Below are 20,590 nucleotides of genomic sequence, written 5' to 3' on the forward strand. Positions count from 1 at the left end.
GTACAACTTTCCAAGTCCATTTTCTTTTTCATTACAATACATACATTGCTGTATTGTACGGACATTGATACATTTAAAAAATATATAATTTAATGTAATACGTTCTGATATTTTCAAAAATAAATCTCAAAACGCATCACAAAAAATGTGACACGTTGTGAGATTGTCAATACAGTATGTTCAATATTTTTTAAATGGGGCACAAGCGGTTAATTCATTATGATTTATCTTTATATATTTATTCCTATAACCATGTAGTGTCGAGAGTAAAAAGTACAATATTTGTCTTTGAACTGTAGTGGAGTGAAAGTCATAAACTTACAAATAAATAATAATAGATACAAAAATGTATTTCATACTATCTGCCACTGCCCAATATCAAATCAGCACGACACAAAAAATACACATTCACTCTGCATTCACAATCTCAGAATAATCATTGATTCACGTTGGAAAATCTGAACTTAAATATTGCCTTGTTTTGTTTCTTTTTAGAAGAAAAGGAACAGTGGGCTATATGCACTGAGTCTTACTTATAGAGGCGCTGGCCAGCGCAGTACCAAGAACAGTATGCATTTTTACTGAAGTTTTTACAAACTAAGTTAGCGAAACATTCCTTCAAAAGTTACAACATCTATTCTCCTGGCTTTCCTGTCTGATTATTTTGACGTCAATAAAGTTTGCCTGGGGAGACGGGACAAAAGGTACAAGAGATGAATCCTTCGTTTCGAAGTAAGGTACGTTTCAATATGCAATGTGCATGTAAAACAGACTGGCTCACTCCCATGGGAGGCCGAAAGCCTTGAGAAACTGAGCAATATGGCACGACGGCGCTTCATGTAAATGTGAATATTGGTCTTTTAATGACCACAATGTCAAGTGAAAGATACAAAGCAGACATGTGTTGTACTTGTATGTTTGCTGTATGTACATATGAGTCTATCATTATTATACATTTATCAAAGTAAACACTTATTTCCACATTTAAGATTATTCTATTATTAACAGCGATACATTTATGTCCAGTGACTGCTTGTCACACAGAAAAGCTGTAATTATACATTCCAAAGAATTCAATTAAAAAATAAGTGGTGTCTGGTGGCTCAGCAAGTTAGTGCATGCTACATGCTCCTTGTGAGTCACGAGGACCTGTGTTCGAATGCGACTCCCGTCTCTCCCTTCAATGGTCTAAGCAAAACATTCCCCCTCAGAAATTATATCGACAACATATTTACTTAAAAATACACAATTTGTGATATTATTAGTTGCTCATTAACAGCTTGAGGGGCCTATTTAATCCATTAATAAAATGTGCCCATCGTCAACAAGCGCCTCTAGGCTGTAGAGCGATGCGATCAGTTTTCATAGCACTAATTTTGACGGAGATTATCAATCTCCGTCTCGGGCACATGACCGTGCACTTGAACTTGACCGTGATTTACGTCATGGGCCCTGATGGTGTTAACATAATGTAACAGAGGATATTAATACTATAATTTCAAATGTTCAAATGCAGTGAGCTGTATGGATATATACAGTGTATATATCTTACATAAGACTTATATCAGTAATAAGTAATAATACAATGATACAATCAATTAATCAATATAAAGAAATACAATATGAATACATTTCAATCTCTTTCCATTTGGAGAGATCATCAGATCCAATTACACACATGACAAACAGATTTGACAGAAGGAAATAGTGACAATCATCTTCTCCGCCACGCTAAAGTAACAACAAATGTGGTACAGTAGCTTATCCTGGCGTCCAGGAATAGCAAACATCCAAAACAGTCAGTTCATCCCCATAGTTCCTTCCAACAGCAAAGGTTTCAAACTCTGGAAGTATATATATATATATATATATACACAGTATATATGTCATGGTAGATGTAGAAAAGCAGGTGCATTGGGAAATGTGTACATTTCAGAATGAGGTGGATATTTTCCCACAGTAAATATAAGTAAACCAGCCATGGGTTACACTTGTCTTTTCAATGGGATTTTTATGATCTGAAAAGCAAGAACGGAACGCAGTTGTGTCAGCATCTTTGTCCACTGTCCGTTCGTTTTGATTATTTTTTTAACTTGTATTTTGTGCGAAGATGACGCAATACATGAAATGTAGCTTCAAGCTTGCAGACTTAGTTCAGTCAGATACGTATACTCGAGCGGCTTCATGCTATGCTCAAGGGCGCATACAGTACATATATGCTCGAGTGGTTAATGCGCTGCATTACTATGTGAGTGTATGCAGTGTTTGCAAGACCCACATGTCATACGCTGAAGTGGCAGTCAGCTGACCAATTGGGCGGGGTATTTAAACTCACCTAAACTGCATGCATTCTTCCTGCCTGCCTTCTGCATATGGTTCCTGGTAGTTGTTATGCGATGTTTTGTCCCACCGCCACCCCAGCACCATATTGGTTAAATCTATTCGTGAGTAATGTGACTGAACTATTGTGCCCACATACTGTACAGCACTGATACAGCAGCTGTCAGGTCAGCTGAGTAGAGGCCCTTGAGGTGTAGTCTGGCTCATCAGATCACAATGCGAGCGAGGTCCGATGACGCTTGGCATGAGCGGACGGCAAACGTTGCATTGGAAGGACAAGTACACCCACGGCCTAAAGTTCTGCTGGGATGGGTTAGAGCCTGAGGTTACGTTAGGCAAGGCAGAACAAATGTATTTGTATAGCACATTTCAACAACAAAGCAATTCAAATTGCTTTACATGAAACAATAAGCATTAAGACATCGCGTTAACATTTAATCGTTTCCCCACTTTTCTACATGTACTATAACATATGCATTGCATTGTCTGGTGGTGCGCCCCAACATACTGCCACAGTTTAGGGTTATTTTCTTACTGTTTGTTTCACTGTACTACCAGCCCATGCTTTTTTCAGTCTACACGTTGGTGCAGTTAGTTGAGGGCGGTGTGTCCGCCTTGCTGCGGATCTCCTTGACGTCATTGAGTGGGGAGTCATGGGTGCCAATTTGGCACGTGAACACCTGTTTGTAGGCCTTCCGGAAGTTCTCCGACAGGAACGCATAGATGACCGGGTTGACGGAGGAGTTGCTGTAAGCCAAACAGTGGGCGGCCACCCGCAACACAAACGAGGCTTGGGTGAGCGGGAAGGTCCCGAACTCCACCCACAGATGGACAATGTGGTGAGGTAACCAGGACAGGCAGAACACCACCACCACCACCAGTACCGTCTGAGCAGTCTGGGGGTGAAAGATGGAAAAGGAGTGGGTGGGGAAGAGACAGAGGTGTGTGACTGTGAATTATCATACAGTAACCTATAAAATGTTTTTTTACAGACACAATCAGTGCTCTCAAGGACAAAAATGGTGCATCCAACTCATAATGACCAGAATCCTGAGAGGATTGATCACCAATATGAGCTCTGGATATGTACATGTCTTACTCCTGACTGTATGTCGACCGCATGCAATAAATGCGTGCAGTTTATATACATCACATAACTTAGCATTGCACTGTACACAGGCCTAACTCAGAAATGCATTTCCTGTTTACAATTAGTCCATTAGCTGCCGCTGGGCACCTGACTAACACCAGGAGACAGGTCCACCCACCCCGGTCCTGGTTACGCTTCATTGGCTTCCTGTTGCTTTCTCTGATTTTAAAATCCCTTTAAAGGCGCAAAATGGTCTACAATACCTTGTAGATCTCCTGCCCCCCTATAACCCTCCCCGTACATGTAGGCCCTCTCTTAAAGGTTCCCGAGTAAACAAGGGAGAACAAGCCTTCTCTGCCTTTTCCAAGAGCATCCGACAAGCGGATACCATCGCATCCTTCAAATCTCATCTTAAAATATATTTGTATCAATTTTTTCTGTTGTTTTTTTCTGTTGCATCCTTTTCATTGTTTTGCTTCTCTTGCTTTGTTTGTGTATAGATTTGCTGTGCAGCACTTGACATTGACTTTGTCTAGAATATAAATAAAGTTCAATGTCAGTTTAAATGGAAAAAGGAAGTGCTGCCTGCATGGGTTCAATCACAGTGGCCCAAAACAGGTGCTCTTCAGTGGAACAGGTATACATAGAAGCAATACCCTCTTGAAGCCCTGAAAACGCGCCGGTCCGCTGTTGCCTCGCTCTTCTGTAAAATATATCATTCTTTTTCACCTGATGATGCCCCAGTATTTGTTCCTCCCTGCAGTCTGCCTCACCACAATCAGATTTTTGGTTCCTTTGGTCCTTCAATGTCAGTTAGAAAATGTATGCAATGTGTTTACCCTGCCATCTTGTTAAGTGTCCCAAAAAAGCCAATTTCACACTTTGTGATATGCTGTCTCTGAGGCATTCCTGTAGAAGGCTGATTTAATTTAATTAGATAATAATAGAAGGCTGAGTTATTTTAAACTCCTTCACTCAGTGAATCGCCCTATGGGGAGTGCCATCTCTGGCATGAACACACAGAATTAAACCATATACTTCACGAACAATTTCATTGGTCGGGACTTCTACCCATGGCATGATCACCCCTCCCACCGGGGTGATAACGTTCCACTCATGCCACACGGGTCATTCCGATTGTCTTCTGCTTGCTGAACGCACGTTAAGCCACGCTACCTGTTTGTTATTACCTGTTGAAACCGTATCTCACCAAAGACGGGCCATCGGCTTGTACCAAGAGATTCACAGTGTTCTGCAAACCCTCCGGTAGCCCTCTTCACGATGACACGTCTCTTGCAAAAGACCACGTAAGTGTTTACCGGCCGCTGAGAAGCGTAACAAAGGTCTTGTGCAGTGTAGAGTTTGTTAGCCCGCTAGCCAGCTTCCTCCTCCGGTCGTTAGCTCTAGCTAGAGGCCCTCCTCGGCTAGCTTTAGCTCGCTGGTGCAGCGCCGAGAGACGCCACTTAGCCTCGCTGTTACACAACGTTAGCCTCCTCCCGCGCCGTAAGACCGGGCTGTCTGCTAGCTTGCACTCGCCTACACAACGAGCCTTAGACGCGGCCCTGCCTTGTTAGCCTGACGCCGAAAGACGCGAGCTAACTCGCCGCTACGCTCCGCGCCGCTGAATACACATCACCGACGCGGCCCAGCTTTGTTTACTTGCCGCCGAAAGACGTTGGTTTACTCGCCGCCGAAGTTACTCTCCGCCTCCGGCCTTTTACACGCTCCCGCGGTAAAAACCGGAGTGCATCTTCCAGGCCATCGCCGAAAGACGAGGCCCCTCCACTGGGCTTATTAGTGTAAACAATAACCCACTTGACCCACGTGACGACCCGCGGATAGTGACCACGGTCCTAGTAGTTACTGAAGTAACTCTGGTTGTAGTACTTTCCCTGCTAGGTTACGAAAGTAACCCAGGTTCTAGTAATTTCTCTGCTATTTTTGAGTGCTCTGTGTAAACTCCACTCTAACTAGCAAGAGCCTTTGGTTGGTTTGTTTTCTCTGCTATCTTGAGTGTTTGTGAAAACTCCACTCTAGTTAACATGGATACTGACAAGAACCCAGCATCCACTAGCGCCAAGGCTAGTAGCTTAGCAGCTACTCCACAGAGGGTCTGTCTCCACAGGTCATGCTCCAACCTTCTGGCTGTAGATGACCTCCACACAAGCTGTGCCTTTGCCTGGACTTCTTCGCCAGGCCATCCTTGCTCCTGGCTTCTGTCCATGCTGTCTTCCCCTTTCCTTCCGGCGGAAGCAGAGGCGTCTTCAGCGGGTTGAGGTCCGCATCGCCCACGGCGATGCCAACTTGGACGACCCGGGTTTTGATCTGAGAACACATTCTCCACTCTGACCCAGCGCCCCAATACAGGGGCTCGTCCTAAGCCTACATCCACCGCCACCGGACAGGCAGCAGCCTGCACCTGGAGCCAGGGGGATGGGCACAACTACGCTCCGGCTAAGAAGGTACGTAAGCCCGCTAAAAAAACGGGCTCCAACCTTATAACTTAAAAGAGAAGTGCTTCTACAATATCTTGGACTGCGGGTTCCTTCTTCAAGCTACACCAACACCCAAGATGGCCTGCAGGGGTGACAACAGCTCTAGTTGACTCGCCGCCGAAGCTACTCTCCGCCTCCGGCCTTTTACACGCTCCCGCAGTAAAAAAACGGAGCGCAATTTGCCAGGCCATCGCCAAGAGACGAGGCCTCACCACTGGGCTTATTAGTGTAAACAATAACCTACGTGACAACACGCAGACAGTGACTACGGTCCTAGTAGTTACGAAAGTAACTCTAGTTCTAGTACTCTCCCTGCTAGGTTACGAAAGTAACCCAGGTTCTAGTAATTTCTCTGCTATTTTTGAGTGCTCTGTGTAAACTCCACTCTAACTAGCAAGAGCCTGCGGGTGGTTTGTTTTCTCTGCTATCTTGAGTGTTTGTGAAAACTCCACTCTAGTTGGCATGGATACTAACAAGAACCCAGCCCCCACCGCCTCGTCCTCTCTCTCCAGACCCCTCAACCTTGACGCGTCTCGGAGACACCATGACGAGTCCTTCCTGGGCTCCTCCCCTGCCAAGAAGGCGGCTCGGACCGCCAACAACAAGCTCCACACGCTCTTCACCACACTGGTAAACAGACCTGTGGAGCCAGACCCAAGACATCAGCCAGGCCTCGCCGGCTGGCTCTTGGTGCTGCTCTCCCTCCAGCGGGATCTCGTCAGCCCACCAACGAGGCTCCTTCGAGCCGGGTGGTTGCGACAACGGGATGTCGGATGCAGTCCTAGGCCTCCACCGACGACTACCGCTACTACTACCTCACGCAGCGGCCAAAGGCACGAGTCTCACTCGACGTGGTTCCCCAGCGACCCTCGACTACCGACTGCTTCCCTCAACATTACAGGTATGTACATTGTGAAGCTAGGTTTGTTTAGCTTTTAGCTAACCTTTTCGAGGTCGGGAGTAGCAACCTCGTCGGATGGCCGATGCCACCCTAGCTGCTTAGCATTCTAGATAGGCTGTTTTCAAGGTGGATGACGGACAACGAGCTCCTCCAAGAGCTCCCTCCGTGGACGTGAGGGACAAACGTCCCCCATGCCCCGCTGACCAACGCCGCCGCCCTCCAGCAGCCGCGCCGCCGCCCTCCACGGGGGAGACGCACCCTGACGTCTTCCCCCATCAAACCCGCCTCAGGGCTTGCGCTGGGCGTAGTAGTCTCGGACTGCACTCCCAAGCCGCCCCACAAGAGGTTGAGGCTCATGGCACGGGTTCCCGCCATGTCCGGGCCCATGGCCCTGTGCGACCACGCGCTCCCCTGGCGATGGAGAACCCCCTTGCGCGTCGCCTGACACAGTGGGAACTGTGCGGAGCGTCTTCTTGGGTTCTCCGCTCCATAGCGAGAGGTTACAGGCTCCGGTTCGCTATGAGGCCCCCTGCATTCGGAGAAGCCCTCTACTCCGAGGCACACGGCGAAGCGGGTCAGATTCTCCAGCAGGAGATCAACTCTGTCCTGTTTCTGTAATGAAGGCTTTGCCCAAAAAAACAGAAACAACAACAATATCGGGGGGGCATGAGCTCGCTGTGGAGGGAAACCCCTGGGTTTCCCGACACAATGAGACGGGACCTATTTCCGGTGCCGAGTGCACCCGTTTCGACGGGCACACTCGTCACGAGCCGGACGGGTCATGCCCAATTTTTCTCGCGTCCAGGGAGCTCCACTGCCACAGTGGAGGCTCCCATGGCCACAGAGAACCCTCTGGCTCGATGCCGACCGCAGTGGGAACTGTGCGGAGCATCCCCCTGGGTCCTACGCACCATAGCGAAGGGCTACAGGCTCCAGTTTGCTATGAGACCACCCGCTTTCGCAGAAGTCCTCTTCTCCGAAGCTCGTGGGCAAGCGGCAGAAGTGCTCCAGACAGAGATTCAGTCCCTGCTGGAGAAGAAGGCCGTCAGAGAGGTACCATTGACTCAGAGTCGCAGCGGTTTTTACTCCCGCTACTTCCTGGTCAAGAAAAAAGGGGGGGGGCTACGTCCGATACTGGACCTACGGGCTCTCAATCGGTACCTCAAGACCTTCAACTTCAAAATGCTGACGGCCAAGTCCCTCGTACGTTCCATACGTCCAAACGACTGGTTCACGTCGATAGACCTGAAAGACGCCTATTTTCATATTCCCATTTACCCACCTCACAGGAAATTCCTGAGGTTCGGTTTCAAGGGGAGAGTGTACGAGTACACTGTCCTCCCCTTTGGGATGTCCCTGAGCCCCAGGGTCTTTGTGAAATGCACCGAGGCAGCGATTGCCCCGCTGCGGCGTCTGGGTCTCCGCGTAGCGAGCTACATCGACGATTGGCTATTAAGCGCGGACTCTGCATGAGAGGCGATGCAGAACACCACTCAAGTGGTGCTCCACATGACCTCCCTGGGGTTCACCATCAATCACGAGAAGAGTGTTCTGGTACCCACAAGGTCGATAGACTTCATAGGCATAGCACTGGATTCAGTCTCCTACACGGCTCGACTGAGCCAAGCGAGGATGGACGCTTTCCTACAGTGCGTGACGCTGTTCAGGACGGGACAGAGGGTCCCCTTCCGAACCTGCCTAAGGATGGCCGGGCTCATGGCGTTGGCCATCTCCCTAGTACGGCTGGGCAGGCTATACATGAGACCTTTCCAGAGATGGATAAGGTCTAAGGTCCCTAGGTGTGCCCACCAGGTGCCTGTCACGGCGAGTGACGGTATCTGCAGGCTGTGTACTCGCCCTGAAGTGGTGGTCGAACAGAGGTGTCCTGGTGGAGGGTGTTCCCCTGGGACAGACCCTTACCAGGAAGATCGTCACCACGGACGCCAGCATGTCGGGGTGGGGGGCCACCCACGACGGCAGGACGGCCAGAGGAGTGTGGCACGGAGCCGTGAGGAGCTCCTGGCGGTCTTCCTTGCCCTGCGGCACTTCAAACCGGTTATCCAGGGGTGTCACGTTCTGGTTCGAACCGACAACACCATGACAATGTGCTATATCAACAAGCAGGGAGGGCTCAAATCCCTGCGCCTGCACACGTTGGCACACAGGCTACTGACATGGTGCCACGAGCATCTGCTGTCGATCACGGCCTGCCATGTCCCAGGACTCCTGAACACAGGAGCCGACCTGTTGTCCAGAGGCCCACTCCGCTACCACGAGTGGTCGCTGCACAAGGAAGTAGCAGCTCAGATATGGGCCAGATACGGCACGCCGGTGGCGGACCTGTTCGCGTCGGAAGAGAACACGAAGTGTCAGTACTTCTTCTCCCTGACAGGGTCCCCGTCTCTGGGCATGGATGCGTTGGCGCACCCTTGGCCGAGGGGCCTGCTTTATGCATTCCCTCCTCTGCCCCTGATCCCCCCCCGCCCTGGCCAGGGTGAGGACTCAGGGCCTATGCATGCTACTGGTGGCCCCGGCTTGGGGGTCTTGGAGGTCGGACATAGTCCCACTCCTGTACGACCAGCCCTGGCAGCTCCCGCTGCGGAGGGACCTGCTCACCCAAGCGGGGCAGGATATCTTCCATCCACGTCCACAGGACCTGGACCTCTGGGTCTGGCCCGTGAGGGGCTGAACCTGGATGCCGAAGGCCTGCCCCCGAACGTCATCACGACGATTCTAGGGGCGAGAGCCCCGTCTACTAGACAACGATACAACACGGCCTGGACCGTGTTCGAACGTTGGTGTGCGGCCAGACCTGTACGGGTTATCCCGTTTCAGGCTTCGGTGAGGCACATTCTGACCTTCTTGCAGGAATTCCTGGACAGAGGTCTAGGCCAATCCTCTGTGAAGGTCAACCTGGCGGCCATTTCGGCGTGCCACGTGGGGGTAGACGGCAAGACAGTAGGTGAGAACCTGCTAGTCCGTCGTTTCATGGCGGGCGTTAGGCGAGCCTTTCCAGTTTCCAGATCTCTGGTCCCATCATGGGACCTGACTCTGGTACTGGACGCCCTCTCACAGGGCCCCTTCGAGCCACTGGGGACAGTGGACTTGAAGTTCCTCACACTAAAGACTGCTCTGCTGGTCGCTTTGACGACTGCGAAGCGAGCCAGCGACATACATGCGCTTTCGGTCAACCCGAGCTGCATGAGATTCAGCGGGAACGACTCTAGAGTCTCTATTAGGCCGAGCCTCGCGTTCTTGCCTAAGAATTTCCCCTCTGGCTGCGCCCCGGTCGATCTGATGGCATTTCACCCGCCACCTTTCTCCTCTGTGGAGGAGAGGAGGTTGAATTGCCTATGCCCGGTCAGAGCGCTGAGACACTATGTGGACAGAACTGCTCCTTTCAGGAATGGGGATCAATTGTTCGTGTCATGGGGTTCCCAAAGTAAGGGAAAACCGATAACGAAGGTAAGACTTTCACAGTGGATTGTGGAAGCCATTCGTTTGGCATATGCCGAGAGAGGAGTGGAGCCCCCAGGGGGCTTGAGGGCTCACTCTACTAGGGGTATGTCTGCATCCTGGGCGCTCACTAAGGGTGTCCCCATTCAGGATGTTTGTACGGCGGCGAGCTGGTCGCCCCCCTCGACTTTCGCCGAATAACTTGGATGTGGTGCCGTCTGCAATGGCTTATGCCGTTTTAGACGTCGCTTCCTGGGTTGGCCGTCACGGGTAAAAAGCCTGTGACGTTGGTTGGGACTTGTTCAACTGGTAGGTAGCTATACGGGAGTTTATATTTCCCCATAGGGCGATTCACTGAGTGAAGGAGTTTAAAATAACTATAGGTTACTTTAGTAACCCCAGTTATTTAAACGACTGAGCGAGGTGAATCGCCCGAAAGACTACCCTTCTGACTTAACTAAGCAGAAGCCAATCTGGTTAACATGGAATGACCCGTGTGGCATGAGTGGAACGTTATCACCCCGGTGGGAGGGGTGATCATGCCATGGGTAGAAGTCCCGACCAATGAAATTGTTCGTGAAGTATATGGTTTAATTCTGTGTGTTCATGCCAGAGATGGCACTCCCCATAGGGCGATTCACCTCGCTCAGTCGTTTAAATAACTGGGGTTACTAAAGTAACCTATAGTTAATTAGACCACAGCAGCGAAATACATGGACTGTAAAAACACTATTAGCCTTCCCCGCTATTGCATTTAAGGGAAGCTCTGAATGATGAATGCATCATGTCACAGTGACTTCAGCTTGGCTGTCACCACACAGGTTAACTACTTCAAATCACATAACTGTTGTTAGTATGGTTAATGGAGTCTGGAGGGCAGAGGGGGTGACGAATGAAGGAAGTGAGATGGAAAGAATGATGAATGGGTGTCATGCGTGTCAGCCTGCTGTATCTTAGCAAACAGTTTCAAACACACACACACACACACACACACACACACACCCACACACATACACAAAGAGGCAAGCATTTAAAGTTCCCACAGTTGTGTGGGAGAAAGGATATTGAGTGGGAAATGTTTTGTTTGGCTAGCGCTAGCTGTAAGAACGTAGTCATGACTTCACCTTAAACCCTAGAGAGTCTTTAGTTATCCCAACAGTTTCTCACACACACACACACACACACACACACACACATGTTACAGTAATGGCCGAGAAAACTGTAAAATTGACAGACGGAACAGGGGGAGCTCGTTTTTCCGGCGATAGAGGCCGAGTCCGGGGCGTTTAGTGTTGGCTGAGTCCAATGATAACATTAAACGCATTGTCACAGGCTGGATGGTAAATGGTGCATTTATATAGCGCCTTTATCCAAGGCGCTTTACATAGATTGTGCATTACATTCACCCATTCACACACACATTCATACACCGATGGCAGCGGAAACCATGCAAGGCACCAACCAGCACATCGGGAGCAATTAGGGGTTCAAAGTCTTGCTCAAGGACACTTGAGCAAGACTCTGGCGGAGCCCGGGTTCGAACTGGCAACCTTGTGTTTACCATCCAGCCTATACCCCTGAGCCACTGCTGCCCCGGATAGGCAATGACCGGCCACTGGCATGCCTTGGTCGGTCCGTCGGCCTCCCCTGCTTGTTTTAACCGGGCCGCTGCACACTTGTCCCGGCCTCGTCCCTGCCCGTTCGGAAAGAACCAATGAAAAGTATTAAAAAGTGCTTCTGACAAAGCCAGCTAACTCAACTGTCTGCTAAACTTTAGCAGACAGTTGAGTTAGCTGGCTTTGTCAGAAGCACTTTTTAATAGCTAATTAAAGCACCTAACTCGACTCAACTTTGATGAGGTAGTATTGCTTTGTTAACCTGCTTTGTTAATATAAGGATTTCTTAATTTACTGAATGCCCCTCCAACATCTGGCTTTTTGAAATGATGTCATATGGCAGCCAAGTCTATGGATTTCTTTATGGACTTTTAATGTTTGTTTAGAAAACTAAATGTGAGGTCATGTGGCAGCCTATGGACTTTTAATGATTGTTTTAAACATAAGCACAAAATGAAGGCATCCTCTGTCTATGAACTTAACATCTCCTGTCAATAGGCTACTCAAATTGAAATTGCATGAAGGAAATATGTTGAATCGTGACTTAATGTATCACTTCGATACAAAATGTATTTATCTTTGGCATCCTTGAACCTAAAACGAATTTAAAAGTTTCATTCATCTATTCATTCATATAACAGGTAGTCATGTTGAGTATGTTTGAGTGTATAGGAATCCTGTAATGTTTTTAAATAGATGTTGCAACTCATGGGGACTCGTAGTGATATAGTACATTCAAACAGCTTCAGATAGGCAGTGTGAAATATTCTTTTTATGACCATTGTAGCTCACTGTGTTAAGTCCATCCATCTGCCTGTGCTTACTTGTGAGATAATATAAACCTTTATTGCATAAATGAATGCATAATCAGGATAGAGGATACGGTAATAACCAACTCCTTCTTAACCTGCACTATACACATCCATTCAAAATGCGTTGGCTGCCAATTAAACGAATTCTCCCCCTTTCATTCCCTCAGGTGATAAGTCCCCCTTTTCCTGGAGATAATTAGATTGTTATTTAGATTGTTGGCTCATCAATTGGCTCATCAAATCATACAAATAACTTTTTGGACAAACATGACTGTGTGTGTGTGTGTGTGTGTGTGTGTGTGTGTGTGTGTGTGTGTGTGTGTGTGTGTGTGTAAACTGTTTCACTGTGTGTGCTTGGTGCTGATAAGAACTGGTCAACGTTTGTTGCAGAACTGCAGAGAAAGTAAGCTTGTTTTTCCAGCTGTCTGTCCCTGGCGAAGCATTTCACATAACGAGTTCCACACGAACCTTCCAAGGCCACAACATGGAGCTACAAAAACCAAGGCCACAAAAACCTGTCCCTGCCCTTGTGCCCTTGAGATTTGTATTATGCAGTTGGCTTCTTTGATATTCATCGTCTACACAGCCTTTATGTATCATTGTACAGTGTACATTGTACACTTTAGACAAGAAACAAATAGTGTGGACATTATATTTTGAACATTTGCAATTGATTCAGCTTCGGTCATTAGGACTGCAACAATCCATTATTTTCTGAGTGATTATTCTACAGATTACATTTTCAACTAATCAAATTATCTACAAAGTGGATATTTCTATTGTGTTTTTATACTGTATATCAACAATCAACAGTTATGCAGGAATGACAAATTTTCTGGCCTTGATAGCCCATACATCCAAACAGTCCTATCTGATTGCATTAACCAACATTAAAGTCACTTTGCCACTCGATTTCCCATTCACTTTATGCATGTGCATACCCTCTATAACCACTTTAATCACACTATTGTGAAATAGCTTATCTACAAGCTCACAACACCTTTCCTCGTGACATGAGCTTTTAGATCGGTTATGTACACTATTTTCAGAAGATTTTTGCCTATGATGACATGCCCCAAATATAGGGGTTGATTTTTAATCGATTAATAGGACTAGTTTGATTAACTGTTGCACTCATATTTGTAATGACTCAATTCTCTTTACATTTTCAACATATCCTACCTCTAGGATATAAATAAATGTATTGTAATCTTTAGCACCCTGAGCTGGAGTCGAACCCCAATATCCAACTCAGTGGACAAGGCAAGCAACAAGCCACGCCAAGAGACGCTGGGTCTTTCGCAGGGTCGTTACACTATAAACATCTCATTGTACTTTGTTGCTGTTCAATGAACCGTAGTCATCAGCCAACAGCATGCATGTTTGTTTGCATTTATTTTAGTCGCTTCTTCCTTATACGCAGCAGCTGGAGTACACACTGGAGTACACAAATAATATTGTACAAACACACTGGTGACAATGTCACCTAATAAAGCTGTCGTGTCTTTCATTACTTTCCTTTTTTGCACCAGTTTATGAGAGTTAATGATTGAATGCGAAGTACACTTAGGTTGTAAGTGCCTACCCTCAATTTCCTCTCCGGAAAATAGTCCTACTGAAAGATTGATCATGCTGTAAGGTATATTTAACAGGATATGGCAGTCTACCAGTGGTGGAAAAAATACTCACATTCTTTACTTAAGGTAAAAGTATCAATGAATACTGCAATGCAGAAATTCTCTGTTACAAGTAAAAGTCCGGTATTCAAAAATGTCTTAAGTAAAAGTACAAACAACATGTACTTGTATGTACCAAAGTAGAAAGTAGGGGAGAGCCGCCACGGTTGTAACGCGTCATGGTTGTAACATGCACGTTAACTCTTGATTTGTCAACGCCATCATGACGTCATCGCATCAGTATATGTACAGCAACGTACTCTACTGTACGTGCCCAGGAAGTTTCAAGTGTTTTCCTTCATCTTAGTGGAAGTTATTGACGGAAAACTGGCTTTTCTCAAAATGCGTAAAAGAAATTCACCTTGAGGTTCTGTGGTCTACAAATCTTTTCTTTGATGTTGATGAGCTAAAATCCACATGGATGTCTGCATGCTTATGTTCTTCATTAGTTTGCATCGTTTTTAGAGTTTAGGGTTGTATAACATTGTACAATGTTACTCAATCAATCAAACGTTTTATCTTTTTGTGTAATCAATGTATTTCAGGTACACCCGGTAATATTGAATAATTCGCTTATGTTTGATACATTTTCTTATCACATCCATGGTATGAAAACAATGTTAAAGAGTTGCTTCAATTAAATATTATTGATTTAAGCTAGATACATTTTCTTATCACATCCATGGTATGAAAACAATTTGAAGAGTTGCTTCAATGAAATATTATTGATTTAAGCTGAAAACGATATGTGTAATGGCATTTTTTTTTCTTCTGCTGGGGTGGCGGTGGCTCAGGGGTAGAGTGGCTGGATGGTATCCGCAAGGTTGTCAGTTTGAACCTGGGCTCCCCCAGAGTTAGTGTCGAAGTGTCCTTGAGCAAGACTCTGAACCCCTAATTGCTCCTGATGTGCTGGCTAGTGCCTTGCATTGTTTCTGCGCCATCGGTGTATGAATGTGTGTGTGAATGGGTGAATTGATGCACAATCTATGTAAAGCGCCTTGGATAAAGGCATTATATAAATGCACCATTTATCATTTATTTATGGCGCATGCCGGCCGTTAATCCCATATGCGCAAAAAAAATAACTGAAGTTGTTGTAGGTTTTGTAATAAAAAGTTATTTGTTTTCAAATAATTGTAGTGAAGTAAAAGTACAATATTGACCTCTGAGATGTAATGGAGTAGAAGTAAAAGTATTAGAAATTGGAATACATCAATAATTGTACTTAGTAAATATACTTAGTTACTTACTTACTTTCTACCACTGCAATACACTATACAAGTATACAATATACACTAATCAAATGGCCAACAGTGGATACTGGCACTCTGCAATACAAATGATCTGCAGGTGGCACACACAGTGTGAGTGTGTGTGTGTATATGTGTGTGCGCGTGCGTGTGTTAGTTGAGATGAGATAATAATCAATCTTTGATTACTTGAGTGATTCTGTGAAAACTGTGAGACAAACACTTTGTCACAATTTGTCAGCCTTGAATTAATTTGCCTTCATTATCAGCTTTGTCCCTTCCTGGATCAACTCGTCCTATGGTTATGTAATTTATTTTTCAATACATGTTACATGATGTGTGATGCTGCTTTGACTTGGGGGAGAGAGAGAGAGAGAGAGAGAGAGAGAGAGAGAGAGGAGAGAGAGAGGAGAGAGAGAGAGAGAGAGAGAGAGAGAGAGAGAGAGAGAGAGAGAGAGAGAGAGAGAGAGAGAGAGAGAGAGAGAGAGAGAGAGAGAGAGAGAGAGAGAGAGAGAGAGAGAGAGAGAGAGAGAGAGAGAGAGAGAGAGAGAGAGTGGGGAAGCTGAAATAATTTATATAATTGATATTGTTTTATATTGAGCTGAATTGATTATCTCTTAGCAACCTTTATAAAGTTATACCTTTATTTCTAATAAGCAATTTAATAATTCAGAATGATCATCATCTTCTATTAAAATGTTTTAACTGAAATTCATTATCCTGTCAAGCTCACCATTTTCAACATTCTTGAACATAATATAGATATACCTGTTCAGATTACGTTTGTTACTTGATCTGATTGTCATAGACTATTCACATGTACAGTATAGTTATACTCATTAATTATGTTTATCAAAATGTACTGTTGGCATGTTTAAATACATACCTTTTTCTTTGATGCCTCTGACTTTTTGGACATGTGTCTTAGCTTTTTGTGCAAGTGATGTAAAACCTGCAGGCACAGACAAATAAGCATTACTGAACAAATTAAAGATATAGGCCTACTTGGTATCAGGGTGAACAATTTGGGGTAATAAAAGTAGGCTGCCTATTATGCCAGCTTACCTTTGCGTAACAGAACGAGATCAGCAGAAGAGGCAACACATAACCAAACACAAACGTGCACACCACATAAATCTTCTTCTGGTTCTGATCTGGCCATCCTTCCCAGCAAAAGGTATGATTATCTCGCTTAAATATGTTCTGGTAATACATCACGGGCGCAGCCATAGCCATGGATAGTATCCAAATGACCACCACTCCGATGAAGGCATGTTTAGCCACTCGGATAGAAGAGGACTTTCGGGAATGTACAATGGCAATGTAACGGTCCACGGACATGGCAGACAGTGTGAAGATGCTGACCAGCATGGAAACGGTGAAAAAATAATGGATGAATTTGCAAATGAAGGCGCCCAGAACCCACGTCGGCATCATGTAGATGGTTGACTGAAAGGGGATGCAAAACAGAAGGTACGAAAGATCTGCTATGCTAAGATTGAGGATGAATATGTTGGTCGTGCTTCGAGATTTGCCGGGCTTGTTCCGGGCCAGCACCGTGATCACCAACGAGTTCCCCAACACGCCGAGCGTAAAGATGATCCCGAAAACCAGCAGCGTGACGAAATTATCCGTGCCGATCCCAAATAAAAGTTTTTCCTCCTCCTCGTCTATTCTGCTGATGTTCCATTGTATTGGTTCCTCTTCGTAGAGAACACCGCCGAACTCTGACGAGTTCATGCTTTTCTCTGGTGATGCCGAACGACTTCAGACGTGGGAAATGTCACCAGTCTGTCTGTGCGTAAAATGCATGGCACTACCTTAGAGGCACGACGCGCCTGTCATGACATCGCCATCCTCCAAGCGTTCTGAGACATATCGTGGCAAGTTTTTTACCCACAACCTTAGGCTAATGTCATATTTTCCACATATAGGCAAAAGCTTTGAAAAAGGCTAAAAGAAAAACACGTTTCCATAGCTCATCGAGACCACTTGGGGTTAATCTATAAAGCTTACTTGTCCATATTCGATATTTTTATATGGAAAATAAAATAAATCTAAACATTATACTTTCGTTCAGTCTATCCAAAGTCCGCCGCTTAGCTACTTTTGAATACTTGGGCACCTGATGCATCTGCACTGGCGCGCTGCTGAATGGATGTGAAATGATCTTCGCCTCGAGTTCCCTCAAATTATAGGAGAGGAGGGGGTGGGCTGTCTAACGTCAGCAGCGCCGTATGGCCGCCCAATTTAGGACATGTGCCTCTATGTGTGTGTGTGTGTGTGTGTGTGTGTGTGTGTGTGTGCGCGCGCGCGCGCGCGCGCATGTGTCCGTCCGTCCGTTACCAGCTAATCTCCGGCATGCCGATTGTTTGTTATCTGTAACATGTTTTGTTGACAGGTAGAACACTTTGATGTATAAGTGTTTTTATGTCATCTGACAGCAAGTGCATGTAGGACAACTTATGTGCAAAAATGATGTTCGATGTCTCAACTGGTCCTTTTCCCTATATGAAACTATGAAACTAGACCTGTGCCTGTCGGCACCGGTCTACTTGGGAACGATGACAGTTGAGGACAATGAAAATCGGGAATGCATACCCCATCCTTGTATAAAATACCTGTTATATCCATTGTCATATATAGCACCCTCTTTTAAACGTTTGTCTGTGCCCCTTTTGTGGCAATACATGGAGATCTCTGTATCTGTCTGTCTGCCTAATGACTGTGAAAAGTGGACTGGTTAAGGAATCAAATAGCAGGTGTGGGGTTGGCATGGCAGCGGCTGGGAATTCTACAGGTGAGGAGACTAAAGCGTTATTCATAGTCTGGATTTTCGGTGGTGAGGTGACCACTGAACTACAACATGACGTCACGAGCCACAGTGAAGAGCAAACCACCGCCCCAGCCCTTCTCTCTGTTTTTACTCACCACTGCTCAACGTTGTTTCAGCTCCGGTGGTCACCTCGCCACCGGAGCGGTGGTCACCCCACCACCGAAAATCCAGACTATGAATGAGCCTTTAGGCTCATCAGGTCCTTTGGCAGAGCCTGACCAGATCCTTTTGTGGCGTTTCTGGACAACTGTGTATCCGCCCGACTCAAGGCCGGGCACTGCAGTGCACTCCCTGTGGTGTGGCACACGTGTGTCAAATTTGAATCGGTGGGGCGAACGGTTCTCAAATTAAGTGGATTACAGACGTATATACCGGTAGTCCGGTACAGCACATACAGTATATGCACAGTGATGTGGTGCATTTATTGTAAGATGTTTTTCTGCTGCCTTATGTTGGCTTGGATGCAGCTGTGCTAATAAATTAAATTACATAATGCTCAGCAAGACAGCGTCTTTGGCAACAGAAGCAGAAACAAAAAAAAGACAAAAACATAATAGACAAAACGTGGCCGGGCCAAGGCTTACGAATTGACTGATTTCTCCTCAGATTGAGTGTGTGTGTGACGTAAGCATTTATGCCTGGTGGCGCAGCCATTTAGTGCATTTTGTATATATTACCCATTTCTTTTGAATTTCCTATATTTAGTTTTCATTATTATTTCAAAACATTTTCAAAAATCTAAAACAAAAAAAGGAAGTCAACATTTTAGACACTTTCAAAAACAAATTCAACCTTTTTTCTAAAGAATTTCAGGGACAAAAATCCATAAAAACAATTAGTAGTGAAAATAGCATGATCTACAAGCTCATAATGTGTTGCATAACGGCTATTTCCCTATTAAATTGTGCAAAAGTGCTTTATTAATGTGTTTTGTGCTGTAAGTTTGAGTCCTGGGGACACAACAAATTATAATGTATCGTTTGAGTCTCACCTTTTGGACGCACCACCTGCAAGTTCAATTCAGAGTTTAAATCTGACTCCCATCATGTCCCACATGTCTCCATCCCTCTCTGATCTTCATGTCTCTCTACATCTGATAAAAAGCAATTATTGGCAACGAAAAAGGGAAAATGTCTGCAGGTTTTTATTTATTTAATACGATTTGACTGAATATTTTGGACCCCTAAATGGCCGCTATATATAATTTATGTTTGAAAGTTTAGAAAGGCTAATTGACAGCAAACAGATGACCGTAAACAAAACAGAAGGTCATTGAAGAATGATATCAGATGATACATTGATATTATATTAGGTTTATGCACCACTAATTTGTCATTTGTCAAACAGAGACAAGCAAAAACTCTGAGATGATGATGTGGCACAATATTCTAATGGTACCCAACAATCTAGAGATTGCTTTTCTCAAACCATGCTTTTCCATTTTATTCACCACCAGTCAACATGTCAGTGTGTTCTCTCTATTACTCTCTTCAAGGGAAAGGCTCGCTCAAGTTCAGGAGTATGCTGGGTGCAGATTCAGAAATCACCCCTGCAAAGGCTGCCTTAATTGCGATGCCATGATTAAAGGAGAGACATCGATCCCCACACAGGTAAAACATTAAAGTAAAAGGGAGAATTACTTGTAAGACAATATAGTCTATCTCTTTACATGTCCTTGTGGCTTCTGCTACGTAGGGAAAACTAAAGGGGAATTGAAACCTTAGGTCAGGATTTAGAGGCGTTTTTAGAATCGGCCTTAGGCCTAAATGGGTTAAGAACCAGAATCACAGAACATAAAAGCAATATCGGAACAAAATATGACAAATCCCCTATAGCCAGACACTTAAACAGTATTGGACATTGTACATTTATGTACCGTGAGGTTTCAAGGCATAGGGACCGGTTATTATTACAAAGACAAGCATTTTGGATCCATTCCTTATTCATTATTTAATTTAATTATCTAATGAATTAGTCTGCTGCTGTGGATTTGTGTGTGTTATTATGAGATACTGATGACACCTTATATTCTATGCTTTTTATTATTATGAATGTCATTTAATAATGAGACACGGCCGTATCGCTTTTAAATGATCAGAAATTCTTTATAAACATGTA

The 20,590-nt window shown here is 45.4% G+C and overlaps 1 protein-coding gene across 1 annotated transcript; it reads right to left on the bottom strand.

Moving 5' to 3' along the window:
• Positions 1–271: 271 nt before the first annotated feature.
• Positions 272–17,742, bottom strand: galr1a (galanin receptor 1a). The gene is made up of 3 exons (XM_080767951.1): positions 16,702–17,742; positions 16,523–16,588; positions 272–3,236 (listed from the first exon to the last, which is right to left on the bottom strand). The coding sequence occupies exons 1-3, from the start codon at positions 17,374–17,376 to the stop codon at positions 2,916–2,918; spliced, it is 1,062 nt and encodes a 353-aa protein (XP_080624077.1). The 5' UTR covers positions 17,377–17,742; the 3' UTR covers positions 272–2,915.
• Positions 17,743–20,590: the final 2,848 nt, after the last annotated feature.

This window comes from Protomyctophum bolini (genome assembly GCF_963924005.1).
Source record: "Protomyctophum bolini genome assembly, chromosome: 7".
NCBI classification, from domain to species: domain Eukaryota; kingdom Metazoa; phylum Chordata; class Actinopteri; order Myctophiformes; family Myctophidae; genus Protomyctophum; species Protomyctophum bolini.

What these genes read in the sequence shown, in the direction of transcription:
- galr1a (XM_080767951.1), bottom strand. Translation starts at nt 17,376, where the DNA reads ATGAACTCGTCAGAGTTCGGCGGTGTTCTCTACGAAGAGGAACCAATA. An exon ending in TCTCGTTCTGTTACGCAAAG is followed by an intron (nt 16,589 to 16,701) that starts GTAAGCTGGCAT and finishes CTGTGCCTGCAG; the next exon opens with GTTTTACATCACTTGCACAA. An exon ending in CAGAGGCATCAAAGAAAAAG is followed by an intron (nt 3,237 to 16,522) that starts GTATGTATTTAA and finishes TTTCACCCCCAG; the next exon opens with ACTGCTCAGACGGTACTGGT.